We start from the raw sequence: 17333 nt of genomic DNA, 5'->3' as shown, positions 1-17333 counted from the left end.
AATTATATCGTTCCCATATTTAAATTTTTTAATATAATAAATAAAAAATAATATTAATTTTTAAATTTCTTTATCGATAACAATGTTAAAGAATAAGGGAAACGCTTTAACAAAAAAAATTATTAGAGGTAGAATTTTCAACCGAACACTTGGTGGAGCGTGACAATCACCACCCAGTAGTCTTTTTTAAACCAATTTGAATTGTTTTGCACGCCCCGAAGTCAAACGTCAGGCCAAGAAATTATCTGTTAGAACAAGTCTAGGAATGGAAACTGAATTAAAAAAATAACATAAAGTCGCAGGGCAGGTCGTCCATTCATCACGCGTTTTTTGGAATGAAAAAAGGGCCACACGTTTAACAAAGAACACGCGTGCCACGTGCGGTCTTTTCTGGTCCCTCTCATACGTGTCGTCACCGCATGCTGTTTTATCGATGCTATCGAAAAACAATAAAGCAATTAAAAAATTAAAATTTTATTTCTAGTAGTGGTAATTTACAAAACAAGAAAGAGCAAAAAGAGACAGACGCAAAGCTCGTGAAGAGCACGTGAGCGTAACGTGAACCGAGGTGGGGCTTTAGAGTGAGAAGAACGTGATGTGCATTTAATTAAATAAGCTTTTTTTAATTTATCTAATATACTGGATACATATTTGGAGATTAAAAGAAAATGGTATAACGTTTTTGGCGTGTGTCTGTATTTGATAATCACACGGCATTTTTGCTTCGGCTCGTACAGACGTGTCGATATCTGTTCTTCCATCACCTCCTTGGTCCACTCCCCTCTTACCATTTTCACCCCTCTGCCTGCTTTGGCTGAGTCGGCGTGCGCTTCCAAATACTATTTCAAAAAAAAGCAAAAAGAAAAAAGAGGAAAATTTTAAGACTTGCAAGTACGGCATACAACGGCGTTATCATTGCCTGTAAAATAATAGTAAAATTATTTTGTTTTATAAAAAATGATTTATACGTGGACCAAGCAGCTCATTGAATCCCATAATATTGTCCCAAATTACTTCAAAAACCTCAAGTTAACTACTTGATCCGTTTTTTCTTCTACGCGCAATAATTTTTTTTTTTAAATGGAATCTTAAATCTCATTAGTTTTATAAAGATCATTGCCTATAATATGTAGCTTACAATCTATTATTTTAATTCAATTATCACTATTCATATTTTTCTACTAAAAATACATATATCTTATGTGACGAATGACTCATTTATAAATTTTAAATTAATTTAATCTTTTATAAATGTAAGATTCCTAATATTTTTTCAAATTCAATTATATAATATCTTTGTTTGCACTCGCTCTTTTACTTATAGAAAAAAAAGAAATGTACTTTGATTTATGTCTATTTCAATCTTAATATCTTTTATAAAAAATCTTAAATTAATAAAAATTTTAATAAATTTTGATGCTATTACATTTGTTTCAAGTTCACAGTTTTAATTCAAAATACATATTTATCAATTGAATGAGGCAGATTCTTATTTATAAGTTTAATTCTTATTCAATTTTTTATTAATATAAGATATGGAACAAAATTAGTTGTCTATTTTTTTCTTTTGGTTGAAACATACTACATTTTTCATAATAATAATTGGTTACAATGATAAAACCGATTTAGGAGTTAGAACTTTTAAACGTTTAATTAATTCAAATGGTGTCATATTCATTAACTAGTATTTATTATATAATTTTATCCGATCATGCTAATTTTCCATATGTTTCCAATTACATAATTTTTATAATTGAAAAAATTCTCATTGATCTATTAAAAAAATATAATTAATAAGACGAGAAAAGGGCAGCTTTGTCTTTAAGCACAGACGAGCCCGACGTATATATGTAGTGGGTTGCTGTACTTGAATTTGACATCTGTTAGGCACAAGCGGAAAATGTTGGGTGTCTTTCGCCGGAAATAATAATAAAAAAGAAGAAAATGTGAAAATGTTTTCAAGTTGCATGCAGCCGTCCGCTGTCACGGTATCACTCACATGTCATACACCGACTTTGGACCCACCTACTAAAGGAATTCCTCATTCTAGTGGTACGATATCCACATGTCAATGGAAAGACAAATCAATTTCCATCTTCACAAGACAACTATACCCATGCTTTTATTGTTTTGGGGTTTTCCTTTTTTTGTTAATTAATTTTTAAGAGTAACTGATTTGAAGAATCTAACTGTGGTGCAATTATCAGGGCCGATGTACCAGTTTTTCACGTGCTGATAGAGATGGTAAATGGATTGGAACCCCTGGAGGAATAGTCAAAAAAGAAAAAAGGTTCGTGAATTGATGCCTATAGTTGGGGAGAGTAAATGCTATATTCAATAAAATAAAATCATTGTCGATGATAAACGTCAAATAGCTGTCCAACTGCCAAAGTTGCAATTACTGTTTCATTTTTAGATCATTGTACAAATTCCAATCAAACCATATAATCTATTGCGTAACTATTTGTTTTTAATCCTAATTAAGGGGACAAAAAGGGATAAATAAAGCTTTTAATCCTTGGTTCATTACCCATACTTTTATACGGAAGTGAATGGGTGTCCGATTTTGAAGCAAAGGCATACCACGATGGGCAGGTTACTGAGAGAGAGGGAACAGTTTTAGCCAACTGATCCATGCTCGCGGAGGCAGCAGGGCCGGTTCTAACGTAGAGCCACCAAAATTTTTACTTTGGTTCTAATATTTCATAAATTCATAATTATATTAAAAATATAAAAATTATAATAATTAAGCCCCTTAAGAGGCAGAGATTCAGCGGTCAAGATCCTTGTCGGTGCTGGATGGGAGCAGGGCGGTGTAGGCTTAAGCCTAAAAGTAAAAGTCAGCACGAGTGGAACGTGCAACCGTCTGTGGGTCCCAAAACGTACCCAACCCCCTTGACCGTTGATCGCACGTGCTGAACGTGCATGGTGTGTCTGAATTTGGAATTGTGACTGACGGTCTTTGCTTTGAATAAGCCAACTCATACCTAAAACCATTTACTTTGCCTTTTGCAGCTTCTTATCTCGAGATTCCTTGCCTTCAACCCTAACATTAATTTATCATTATTTCTATATTAGTACAGGAGAAGCCGTTAATACAAACAATAAGGTTAGCCACTTAAATATATTACGAAAATGTTAATCAATTGTTTAATTATACTGGTTGAAGAGATATTCAAGGTTAAAACTTTTCTTAAAAAAAATATTTTTATAATTTTTAGTCGTGTCTAAAAACACAAGTTAACCAATTTGTTTTAATTTCTAAATGAAAATAAAAAACACTACTCTTTTTAATAATCTTATTTTGGTAGTCGTGGACCTATAGTGACATAGTTAACATTGATGACAACAAACTTATTATATTTATTTTAAAATACAAAACGTATAATTTCAAATGTCCTACTATTTTGTTAATAGTATTAAATCTGACAAGTTTTGGTTTTCATTGTGTCATTACTTATTATTTAATAATTAAAAAACCCATACCATTCGATGCTGCATTCGTACTTGTTTGCACCTATGTTAAGCAAAACAACAGTTGAAAGGTAAATCAATGTTGATTAAGCATTAAACCGACAAATGCATTTATGATGAGTACATCTCCTCCTTTTTTTTTTCCTTTTCTTTTTTTGAGGTTTTGCATTGGGTTTCAGGTATTTGGATAATCAAACAAATGATCTTTTTCCTAATTAGTAATTACCATGTTGAGAGTCTGTGCTTCCTCATCGAATCAACGGACTTAGCTGCATTCGAATCCAGCTTTTAAGCCCCATGAACTTGTAATAATCGCTCGGTGTGACACAAGACAACCTACTATGTGTTTTTTTCTGCTGAATTTTATACCCCGAAACCAAAAACTTTGATAACTTTGTTGATGACAATGCAAGTTAGAGGTTTGAGTCTCAGCTGGTAGTGCTTGTAAGCAAGCTTTGTCCCCTGAATGATCCAAAGAATCATCATCAGAAAACATTAAACTTCAGTGTCATATTGTATTAAAAAAAGCATGAAGAACAATAAAATATGGATCTTCACAAGCAATAAGACAGCTGCCAAGGATGTTCGCTTCCACTCAAACGAAGATCTTAGTTCTTTGCTACTGTAGAGGGTGCAGTTTGGGATTAACGACATGTTGCTCTTATTAATTAGTTTCTTCAATGATACTAAAAACTAGTTGCTAGCTTTGGTTTATCATTGTGGAAGGGATAATGTTCTTTGCATTATATTTTTGCATATGCTTTTCCGATTAATAATTGCTTATATACCTTCTCCCGTATGAGTTATGATTTTTCTTCCTTTTTTTTTTTAATTAAACTGTTACTTGCTATAATCAGTTCTTGATGAATAAACACAAACAGTTCCACACCCTAGTTTTGGCCCATTGGGTAGATAAGCTGGGTTTCGAATCCGTTACAATAAGCTTGGTTTCTTTTATTTTAATCAGGTTTTAGAATTATTAAAATTACCAGACAAATTAATCTCCATTCTTGGAAATGTGAAAGTAAGTAACAAGCCCATACATTGATGATTTTGTTTTTCAATCAACGGAGAGGCAATCCATTCTATGAAATTCAATCCCTTTGTATTGGATTGATTTCGACGACTCAAACACTGCAAGAGAATTTCATTTAGGTAGAAATCTGTTACCACACACAATCTACGTGTTTTTCGATCAGGTTCGGCAGAAATGGCAGCAGCTAAGCCACACTTACCAGTTAACGTTATACAGAAAATCAAGCAGCGCAATCATCCAGAATAAATACGATAAAATAATATATATATATATATATATATATATGAATTTCTATTTAAAATATTGTTAGCGTATAAATTTTATACATTGTTAACAAATTAAATATTATCAATTTGTTAATAAATGAATTTAAAAATTAAAAATTCTAAAAAATAAATATTTATATTAGAAAAATTTTATTTTATTTTATTTTTTAAATTTTATCTTTACATATTAATGGAGTGATACTCTCTAACTAAATAATAATGTTTACGCATTATATACTAAATGTATATCAAATATAAACTTTAGATATATATTGATATTAATATAAAATAAATTTAACAGGTCTTAAAAAAAAAACAGATAAAGCTCTTTAGAAAGTAAGAGCCCATTTTGCAATTGGGTCGTTAACTATGTCGAGCCTGCATGTACAAATGTTAAAAGGTTGGGCTCGGATAGGCAGTGGCGGCGGACTCGTGTTTCCCCTCCTTGGTTTTCAAGCCCAAACAATTAATATTTGGGATCTCCAATGGTCCTTGGTTAACTCTGAATCCATTTCGGACCCAATTCAACTTTAGAATTTTAAAACTAAAATAAAGCATTAAAATCTTCCAGTACATACTCTCAGCTTTAAAATCTTTTTCTTTTTGATAAGATATTGTCTATATAATTTGCAACTATTTTTCTTAGGAAAACTAGGAAAAAGAATACTTCAATTCGGAATGAACATATATCCCATCGTCAGGATGGTGGATACGTTAACTGCCCTTTTAATTTCCCACCAAATCAATCAGTGAAAACAAAAGCTTGGCAGCCGATAACGAGTGGAGCGTAACCATTGCCAATGTCCAATGCCATCACCTGAAAGTATGCTTTGGGCTGATAACAACACATTTCACAAACTACTTTAACATCGACAACAACGTCAGTACGTGTCTTGGTTTAAAAAAGATTGGTCGTGTCACACTTGGGATGGATGGTTGATCCGGTCCCAACATTGAAACATTGGTTCATTCCGAAAGTGCCCTCCCATCTATAGTATTTAATTTCTTTGTGAGCTCTCGGAGTTCAGACAAGGAACACGGCAAGCTGCCTCCAGTTTAACCTCAACTTTCGATGGATGGTGACGAGTTTCATGGTTCTCCTTCTCCAAGTGTTCCCAAATCGAGTAAGGCTAGGTGGCAACGTCTCCCATCGTCCACTCAGGCCAAATTTCCCTGACAAGGGGCCCCGTCAACTGACACGTGATTGGAAGAGCTTGCAAGTTGGCCAGTGACGTGGAAGATCCTTATCATGCACGTGTCCGCGACAACAACGTGACAGATCAGATTGCAAAGCTCACGGCAAGATACACGGAATGTGGTGCCAAAACTGCCAATCGTTGCAAATTACCCCAGTAATGGTTGGATAGCAGTCCCTTGTTTGTTTGCTTTTGCTTTTGCGTACCATCCTGCTGCTTTTCAGGCTTTATCACCCGTCAGAAATCAGGGCATTAATTCATTGCCTCATCTCTTCTTCTCCCCAACAAGAAGTATGATTGATTCTATAATGTAGCAAATACCTGACCATAGGTTGTTAGTATCTGGTACGACTTCTCAAGTGGACTGGAAACATGCATAAATGGTTGAATCCAAATCCCATCAGAATCCATTAAAAGCTTTGCTTCCTAAACTTTCTTGCATGACCAAAATTAGAAACCAAGAATTATCCCAAAAAAGAGGGAAAAAAATATTTATCAGTGCCATTGAACACCTTATCATCCTATCTTTGATGTATCAATTCAATGAATTAATCGAAAATAACCACATCTTTTTTTTTCACTCCACTTGTACATTTCAGTTCGATATCTAAAAAAAGCTAGTACTTGATATATTAATATTAAACTCAAACAATGGAAAATTAATTTTTGGTTAGGTGAGATAGTTTGGAAAATAATTCAATTCAACACCAAGTGTCAAAATGGAGGCACGATTTTCTTGCATGTTTGCTGGGAAGCCAAGTTAACAACATCAACAGCAACGCGAACTTATCAGCAGCTAGCATCGTATACTCTCTACGCAGCCAATGAACTGTGGAAGCTGCAAATATTTAAAACGTGGATATCTATACAGTGAGATTACCAGCTTGCCTTTTTCCTTCGCTGAAAATGAGCAACATCATGTGGTAGTGAAGGCAGTTGCTGTGTGTACGGTTCCGACATACAGAAGAACATAATTTCGTCATCAGAGTGCAATCTTCACTGACAGTAAAGCAAAAGGACGATGAACATGTTATTTGTCCATTTCAGCCTTGCTATGAAACAACCGCCACGTTTTGTAACCTTTCTCTTAGATTCAGCTTTGGTGTTTGCCCAGCAAATGGCATGGGCCATTGAAGATATGGTAAAATATTAAATTCAATTGAACACAGGCTTAAAAAAAAAAAAAACTTCAGTCAAGTTGTCGTTTTTTTTTTTTGAAAAGCATATTTATTAGTCTCGATAATCAATGTATCATCCTAAATCTCTTGCTTAATAGGCAGAAGAATTTTCATAATATAAATACCTGATTTGGACAAAGGAAACTTGTACAGTTACAAAAAACATTTCCTTTCAAAAAGCTATTGATGATTTTACTCAAAATCCTATCTAATTACTTGAAAAAATAAATTGCGGTTTACTACCCCTAAAACAAAAAACTTGAGCATTGATCAGTTTAGAAAAATACTCATATCCACCTGATCTAACTATTATGAATACAAAACCATATTCCTACATATTTATATTTCAATTCGGTTAAAATATCTGAGAAGTCTCTGTACTAGACTATTTTTTTCAATTCAGTCAATCTACTCAAAATCGCATTAACGTCTCTCGATTTTAAAAATTACTCTAATTTAATCTTTCTTCCTAATGGCATTCAATTTGATTGTTTTAAGTGATGACGTTAGTGCTAATGTGGCAAAATATAATAACTTGGTACTAACATGCTAACATAACAATGCACGTGATAGATCAAGGAAAAAAATTTCTACCAAAATAAATATCAAAGGGACGGAATTGAAGAAACAAGTAAGATATAGGGACTAAATTGAATAAAAATTCAATGTAGAGAGACTAAATTCAATCCAAAAACATAATTTTTTTGAATTATAAGGAAAAAATAAATATATTTAGTTCACTTTTTAAATTATTAAGTGCCTTATGTATATATATATAAAAGAGAAGCATCTGCAGCTGCATTTGGGCAGGGCCCTGGCTTTCCCCTTGCCTTTTGAAAACTTGGCCATATAGTGGCTTTTTCTCAAACAAAAAGGTTAAGAGTTTTTCATAATAGTACATATATGATATACATATATATATATATATATATGTATATTCTACACATATCAATTAGCACAGCATAATTTTGCTCACATCATGTGCAATATCTCAAGTCCCTGCAAGCTATCCAAGAATCAAGTCTTCAAAACACACACGGGTACAGTACATATCTCTGCCTTGTAAATCTTCCTTGAAGACCAGCATATAGTCTCCTTTTCAAGTTCGAGGTTAACTCAATAACTACTCGTGGAGTATTGATTTAATTACGTGTTGAATTGTTACTATGTATCACCTCTAGGAAATGATGAATCGTCTTTAATTGAATTATGAAAAGAAAAATATTAAGAGTCCAAAAATATAATGACTAGAATAATCTAAATAAAGTATATTTTGTTTCACACAAATAAAAACCCTCTACTCTTATTTTGTTTTTTTTTTTATAATTTTATATCACATAGCTAATTTCATATTATAAATAAAAAAATTTAATCTTTAAATTATAAATCTTAAACTATAACAAAAGAAATTTAGAAAACACATGATAAAAAATTATGAAAAAAAATACTAAATGAAACACTAAATGAAAAACAGAAAATTCCTGTTCATCACTGTTATTTCTATCTTTCATTATTTTAATATAATTATTATTAAAATTATCCTCAATGTATTAATAATTAATTAATTTGACACCCTATTCCCGTAGACTAGCATAAAATTCAGCAATGTGTAGAAGTAGGATTCACGTTTTCCATGTTTGAACTTAAAAGTTTGAAGTACAAATGCAAGATGGCTGTAGTGCCCGTTTGGGTCACCTCTACGCTACATCACTCTACCTAAAAGCCACAACAAGGGGAAACAGAAGATGAAGAAAGGAAAAAAATATTTATATTGATGAGGCACACATGTTTCATCCTAACAAAATTGACCGCTACATTTATTTTGCTCTGCCCCATCTCAGTTTGAAGGGTGGAATAGTAGTTAGACATCTTTGTTTCATCATTTTATACTTGTAAAATCTCTCTCTCAATACAAACAAATTCATGGACCCATGCTAGATTTGCATTGATTATGTTGTACAGAGAGAAGAACGGTATCAATTAATTCCGTGAGTTTATTAAAGGAAGTCATAATTAGATAATCAATTATTTCAAAAATTTTAAATTAATTATAAAAAAATCTAACTTTCTTATACATATCAATTTTAATACATTTATTAATGTTATATTGGATATATAATAAAAGACTTCAGACATGATTTCTAGTCTAGAGAAAAGCTCTAATAAGTTGAAAGATAAGATTAATTAAGTAAGATGTACGACACCAAAAGATGAATCAATAGGAAAGGAGATGAGCTTTGCGTGATTCGAACTCGAGACTTTAGCTTTGGTGTTTTGTTTGAACAAAGTAGTTTGGGATTTAATTGTACCATCGGTTTAAACTAATTAGGAATCAGTAGGTGTCCTATGATTCCTTAGCATAATATTAGAGATTAAGGACGTTAGTCTATATAATGGACATATTATTTACCTCATATGCTATCATCATCATCATAGAGTATTCATTTTGCATTAATTTAACTTAGGGTAGACTCTACCTTTATCTCTTGTGATTTTTATTTTTTGGCATAATACCCTTTAGTTTTCTTTTTCTAATTAACACTTTATAGTTTTCTTTTTCAATTAGCATCTATGGATAAAATTTATTCTCATAATTGGTTAAGTTTTTTTTTTTATTTTTTCTAATAAAATTACAAAAATACTCTTAAGTTTGAACAAATAGATTAATTTTGAATTAAAATATTTTGATAATTTTATTAAATAAAATTAACATCCTTACCTTATGAGAACAAAAGTTATTCAGTATAGATGTTAATTGAGAAAAAAATAACTTATAAGATACTATTGAAAAAAAAAAGATAGAAAATGTCTTGTACAAAAAATTTACTTTCGATGTTATCATGAATATAAACCATTTGATGAAAAACTATAGAAATGACGAATGAAAGTTGCGAGAAAGCATAAGATTGTCTCGTATTTAAATTAAAATAAAAAGAAAAGTGTGTTTTAACCCTGGTTTGATTGATTTAACTTTCAAGTTAAGTGCTCCGATTGTCTTTCACATAGTATAGAGTGAACCCTTCCAAATGCTTTTGATGCCACTAAATTGGTGAGATTGTTGTTTGATTCACGGAACTTACCTCTTGAGTGTTCACCAAACTGGAAATCTATCACAGCATGGAGATTGAAAATGGAAAGGAATAAATGCTATAGAAGAAATGAAGTCTAATTTAGTTTTCAACCATTACCATTTTACCACATGAAAAAGATTTTTCTTTTTCACGTAAAAGGACTTGGTTGAGACAGGACAAAGCCAGTAAAGGACATGGAAGGAATGGGTCCCCAAAACAAAGTCATACGACTTTGGAAAACAGCTAATTCCAGCCACCTTCTTCCGTCCTAGCTAGCTACCTTGTAGCCCCTCTTTATTCCATGCAAGGTCCTACATTTCCTAGCACATAGCCTGTTTGGTATACCGATTTGAAGGAGCAAAATTCATTTTAGAGGAAAGTTGTACACAAATTCTTACTTCCGAAGCAAAAAAAAAAAAACCCACGGTAGAGACAGACAATTTATTAATTCGGCAAAAAGAGGATGCGTAAAATCCATCATCAGCGTCGTGTTTTGTTGTTTTTGTTTATTTGACGGAAGCAGATAAGATTTTATTGGTGCGTGGCTTCCCAATGGTTAACTTACCCTTCTATGACCAAACAAAAACGATATTGTGGTCACTTTAAAATGAAAAATTAGACCCTTTTTTGCTATTTTTTTCTCCCTCTCTCTTCCGAATCCCAGTCGCTTGTTCTTTTCTGTTGGGGGTTTCGCAGCTATGTGGTTCATGGTCATCCGGGGCAGATTTGCAATCGAGATTCAAGACAAAGAACGCCCATTTTTTCCCTTTATGTTTCTTCTCTCTCTCTCTCTCTCTCTTTTGAGTGGTTTTTGCTGCTAACCCTCTTATCTTCTCCCACAACGTTGGCCAATGAACAGCTTCCAATTTTAAACGGGAGAATTCGAGAGATATTAAGTTAGCTGCATGGCATGAATAAACTTATTTCAGTTAGTAAATAACTCTTGAAGCGCGTGACCTTGTTACTGAATCAAATATTTAAATGCATAACTAATTAATCGTTGAACATAAGAACTTAAATTAATAATAAACTTTTTAAAGTCAAACCCATATTTTGTAGAACCATCATGATTTGTTTATTAGCATTCTGGGACTCATACAATCAAGTTTGATTCCTACTATGCATCCACTATTAAACTTGCTTTTCATGCACTAACGTTGCAAAGCTAGATTCAAGAATTTAAGTCCTATTGTAAGAAGAAAAAAATATTGTCGTAATTTACAAACTGTCCAAACTGGTCCTTACATATCCTTGATTTCCTCTGAAAAAATTAGGTAAGAAAGCATGTTAATTTGCATGTTTAATGTTGGGCTAATGATTGAAAGGAATATAATCAAGTTGACTAGGATGTTCACAGAGGAGAAGACGAAGCAGTCTTGCTCAAAACTTGACCTCGAACAGCTAGATGACCTGGAAGTATGGGCATCTTTTCCCACCAAAAACAAGTTTAAAAAACAATTAAAAAAGACAAAGAATGGGTAGCAAATTATTCAGCATCTCTACTGATTTAACATAAAGAGTAGCTCTTAAAACGTAGCTTACTCTACAAAGAACCCATCAAAAATCATGGAAAAAATATCACCATCAAAAAGGCCCTAAAAGAAAGCGAAAAAGGGATTCACAGAATTCTCGTGTTACCGTTTCCACCATGTGAAAGTGTGAACCATCTCCCCAACCCTAGACGACCGAAAGACCTTTTGTTGAGAGCCCTCTCCTCTCCACCCTTTGGGAGAGAGCTTTTTTGTCCATGAGTTTACGTGAAAGGGTAACTTGGTCATTGTCGTGCCAATTCATCGACACTCTCCGTCACTGTTGGTAGGGGACATATTAAGACCATCACAGCTCCACCAATAGCACGCGCTCCTTGCTTCCTTCACTGATCATCGCTCCATGACTATGCTCAAGGGAACAGGAATCTCCAAGAGAAAGTATCCCTACATATTTGCAAATGTCTACCTTCTTTTGCATTTGGTAATACATTTAGTATTAGTATTAGCATTAGTATATATTTGTATAAATAAAATTATAAAAGAATAACGTCTCTTAAAATGAATAACAATCCTTAGATCAAATTTAGATTTTTTGTTTGATATTATAATAAATTTAAGTTAATTGAGAGAAGTGATGGTATGTTTGGTGCAACTAATTTTTGGTGCTTGATCATGACAAAAATGATTGAGCCAAACAAGGGTTGGGTTGTGTCATAAAAATCCGATTCCCTAATCGCAGCCCTTACACAAACAAGTGGCGCGTAAGCTTGTATATTTCCCGCAATAGCATGCTTTAAAGTTTGACAAATGACTTTGCTCACTTTTAAGTATGGGTATTCTTGTAAATTTACTTACAGTTGTAACGTCTAAATGCAAATATAAATGCCCACGACACACTCGTAGCCAACGGTCCTAACGTAAATGGAGCAACCACCATACACTGAAGATGACCTGAACACCTCCACCACCTCCCCTGAATCCACTACCACGGCCGAAACTCACCCGAAACACGACTCCAAGAGAGGCGGCACGAGGCATCCCGTCTACCGGGGTGTCCGGAAAAGGCGGTGGGGCAAATGGGTGTCGGAAATTAGAGAGCCACGCAAAAAGTCGCGCATTTGGCTAGGCTCATTCCCCGTGCCAGAAATGGCCGCCAAAGCCTACGATGTAGCGGCGTTCTGCTTACGGGGACGTAAAGCGCAGCTTAATTTTCCCGACGAAGTGGAGGATTTACCGAGACCGTCGACGTGTACGGCTAGAGATATTCAGGCCGCGGCAGCAAAGGCGGCGCATTCAGTAGTTTCGTCGAAAAAAAGTCAAGAATCATCCGAAGACGGGGACGGACACGGCGCTGATGATTTTTGGGGCGAAATTGAGCTGCCAGAACTGATGAACAGCGGGTGCCAATGGAACTCACGCGGGTGGACATTCACCGGCGATGGGTCGTGGCTGGAAGTCGAGGCTCAGCAGCAACAACAGTTCTTGGCATGTCTCTGATGTGTATGGTTGTGTTGTGAACCAAAAAAAGGAAAAAAGAATCTCCATAAATGTTTCACCACCCTCTTGTCTTCGCTCTTTATGTACTGATGATTTGGCATTATATAAGTTTTGTGGTATGGCACGCAATTTGGCGAAGGTAAGATGCACCAGGTTCCCAATTGATTCACAGTTTCCGTCATCTGTAGGCTAGAAATCGAGCCGATTTCTGTAAATTATTACAACTTAGAGAAGAGGAGGAGGTTGTTATATTATGTTTCTTCCCCTCCCCCTTAATTTTCAACTTAAGTGTGTACAAGTGTGGGTTAAGTGAATTCACTGGGTGCCCGGTACATGGAATATTATGGGGAGGTGGGGGACACATTCTGTATGTAAATAAGACCGGCGTGCCAATAAAGTGGTCTTTTGCTCCTTTCAGTTTGGCATTAAAGAAAGGACCTTTGAGAAATTTTAAGTCCTCTCTATGACCAAAAGGATTTTAGAATATAGTTAAGTTAGAATTGTTTTTAATTAAATATTAATTTGCATGTATTGTTATAATTATATCACTCATTTCTATTTTTTATTTCATAAAAAATATGGCCTTTATGGGTGTTTTTTATTTTATTTTTAGAACAAAATTAAGGGACAGTTTTGTTTCAAATATTTGGAAGGGAATAATGGCTCAATTGAGGTTGTGTTAAGTGGTTTAAAGAAAGTTACATTAGTCACATGAATAATTAAACCTCGAATTTGATTTTTTTTTTTATCAATTCATATGTTATATGGTAAGAACCAAGTTTAATTAAGTGTTATTAAGTATTTACACGCACATACACATTATTGTTATTATAATTCCGAATACTCAACAAATTTAAAATTAAAACAATATGTAGTTTAATAATTGAATAACACCCCTAAATAAGGTATAATGTGATTTTTTTTTCTATGGTAATTTAAGATTTAAGGGTTGGGAAATAATCTAAAAGTTGAGTTTTAGTATATAGTGCTGCTTGTAAGAAGAAAAAAAGGACTATAGAGCTTGCTCAATTATGAGCAGAATAGTGTAGTTGCTAAAATAGGTTAGTTCACCTGGGCAGCTCTCTCCTTCAAATTATTGTATTTAAAACCCAATCATAGAAACCTAATTATAATTCTCCTTATTGTCAACTGATAAATCTATTCAATTTTATGGGTATTTGACATGCTGGTGATGCCATATGTATTTCTATATATATTTTTGTCCTCACATGTAAACAAAAAAATATCAAAGCTAAGAGATATACAAACCCTCAATTCTATTTCTGTTTCACTTCACTGTCACCTGATCCAAGCTTCTTGTGATATTCATGATTATTAATATTTAAAACATCCAAGAATATGACAGATCCAGTTTTGAAATTATTAGACACTTGATGTAGAATCTTAATACGAAACAAAGATATCACTATTTTTTTTAGAAATATGACGTGATGTTTCTTTTATGTTAAAAAAAAAGACAAAATTTTTGGATTTGAATCTTTATCTTTACACGTATCATAGATCAAATAAAATGTTTAAGAAATTTGAAATGTAGATACCTTATTATATATTTGGATTCTTTTTAAAAGAAAAAAAATACATACCCACATTTCTAATTAATTCAAGAAAATTAAAAAATTTGTTACCTTTGAAAATATAACAATGACAGATTTCGACAGAAAATATTAAAAATTGGCAATGTGACAGAAAAAGAAAACGTTGTTCAATTTAGTACCACATGTATGTTGATGGGTCTGAAAAATGATGCTATCCCCCCTTAGCCATTACCAAGACTTACCATCTCAGCAATCACTAGCAGCAGAGCGACCTTTTCGTTTTAAATGATTAACTGCAATTAAATCGAAACAAAATCATTTTGATTCGTCGAAAAACCAAGTGGTAAATAGTAATTCTTTTTTTCGTTTCTTAAATGAAGAGACGAGATCGACATTAATTCAAATGTCAAATCTCTACTCAACCATGTCGAACTTGTACAGAGATCAATCAATTGGAGGAAATTCAGGTGTCCTGGAATTCTCCTAATATATGTTAAGAGTACTAATTAACTTAAAAATCTATGTCCCTGGGGGAAGTCTAAATGGTTAAACTTTTTCTGTTGCTTAAAAGTTAAAACCTACTTGTGTATTGAAGAATCTTGTAAACATATTCCAAATTACTTCCATGAGTATATGAATACATTTACGGTTAATCGAACATTCAGTATTAATCATTTCTCTCTCGATGTGAACAAAAGGCAGTGCGGCTTTTAAAGAAAAAGGACACTGCAATAAAGATCCCAACTACGAGATTTTAATACAGAAACAAGAACATGTGCGGGAGGACAGAATAGTTTGGCAAAAACATGGCAGACTGGCAGAGCCATAGCCTTGTAGTATTTGTTGTTATCATTTCACAAGAAGATTTAGAAAAGGCGAATTCAACAATTAACTCAGAAACAGCTCTGGAGATTACTTTAATTCAATTCGGGATTCAACCCATCATCAATCAGAGGGATTGGCATGATCATGCAGATGAATATTTTTTGAGTGTGCTGGAACTGTAAGAAAAGTTGCAAAGCAAACGAATATTCGATTGGACCACAGGGGTCGGGTCAGCCAATGTGGTATGTTGAAAGATTGGCTCCATACATGTCGCCCCCTTGGCCCGGCGCGGCCTGTTCCTTTGGAAGTTGTTCAAATTGAAGGCGTTGCTTTCATCTTTGGCATTTGGTCTGCACTATCCAATAGAAATAACACAACTCTCCCCAATTATATGAAACATCATCTAACCAGTGATACTGTATGCCCACTCTTTCTTCTTTCTTCTCCTGTTCTTTCCTTTTGGTAGACATCCCAACTTTTGAAACAATTAATGAAATTTGTCAGCATCGTTTAAGTATGGTAAAAAGAGGAAGTCAAAAGCAAGTTACACTTGTGTCAAAGGTGTCCTTCCATATATTATTAAACGATAGTTTACTTATGTTTTACTCATTTTAAAGGGATGGGAAAATTGGACCTACACATTGTAAGATTTGCTGCCTTCCCCCAGTAAAAGGGAAAAACCAAAACAGAATTTTTGGTCGTAGGATCTTCCTCAATGCAGGATTGTTCTGAGAAAGGGGTCGAGGTGTGTTGAAGACTTGCAGTGAAGCAGTAGTGGCAGAAAATCTAAAAATATATGACAGTTCCCATATCTAATTCTAGTTGGTCTCCAAATCTAAAGCCACGACAATTTCTGGAACAATCGTACCTAATCTCCAATCCCCACATGTCAGATTTCCATTCTAAGGACATTTTATTTCTGCACAAAAAAATCATTGAATGTTGTGTGGAATATCTATATATAATATTTACGTTTCCAGTTCGTAATTTATATATAAACTTGGACTACACAAGTAAAGATAACTCTCTCTCATTTCAGACTTCGAACCAGTAAAATTCTTCAAGTCTCAAATTAATTCTAGTTACTACTAGTCTTGGAGTTGAATTTAATTAGGTGTTATGTTGGTAAAGCTATAAGCCGTCTGCGACCACATTTCAATATACATGACACTGAGAAATTAAACTAAATTGCAAATATCTGGAGTTCATCCATGGGGATTTTTACGAGGGGGAGAACAACTAATGATAACGAGATTGAGGGCTGAGTTTGGGAACAGGATAAGGTGCAAGTGCATGTAAGTAATTCATGGTGAGCTGATGTTTGGGGTCTGCGAAAGCACGTGAAGAAGACATAAAACAATAAGTGGAAGGTAGGAGGTCAAAAAATTAATGGACTTTGTTGGTTATCCCATCGCTCCTTGTTTTCGGGCCCACGGAAGTGGATGTGCACCAAGACACGTGACTTTGTGAAACTAAGCTGCAGAGAATGATTCAATGGCGTCCCTGTCAAATTGGAGTTTCTGTAATGAATTAGCCTTTGCATGAGGGACACTTGGCATCGAAACCCCACTGGGGCCACCGTCTTGACAAGACCGGGCATTTGCCTGATGCTTAGCTGCAATCTTTAATTGTTTCTCCACTTCAATTTTCTGTTCTTTTTTCTCGAGTGACTTAAAAAGAGCAGGCACTGGTCTTTGCCTGGGTAGCTTGCTTATCAGTGTTCCTCTGTTCCAGTTGAGTTAGT

General features: G+C 34.0%; 1 protein-coding gene across 1 annotated transcript; it reads left to right on the top strand.

Annotated features, from left to right (window-relative positions):
* Nucleotides 1–12602: 12602 nt before the first annotated feature.
* On the top strand, nucleotides 12603–13625 carry LOC18613963 (Integrase-type DNA-binding superfamily protein). Its single transcript, XM_007051464.3, has one exon. It carries the CDS (start codon nucleotides 12633–12635, stop codon nucleotides 13206–13208), a length of 576 nt encoding a protein of 191 aa, XP_007051526.3. The 5' UTR covers nucleotides 12603–12632; the 3' UTR covers nucleotides 13209–13625.
* The last annotated feature ends 3708 nt before the right edge of the window (nucleotides 13626–17333 follow it).

This window comes from Theobroma cacao, chromosome 1, assembly GCF_053813885.1.
Source record: "Theobroma cacao isolate CCN51 chromosome 1, ASM5381388v1, whole genome shotgun sequence".
In the NCBI taxonomy this organism is placed as follows: Eukaryota; Viridiplantae; Streptophyta; class Magnoliopsida; order Malvales; family Malvaceae; genus Theobroma; species Theobroma cacao.
Note: the sequence above shows the minus strand (reverse complement) of the source record. Positions and strands in the feature narration are given on the sequence as shown.

Coding starts and splice junctions, on each gene's coding strand:
- LOC18613963 (XM_007051464.3), top strand. CDS start 12,633: ATGGAGCAACCACCATACACTGAAGATGACCTGAACACCTCCACCACC.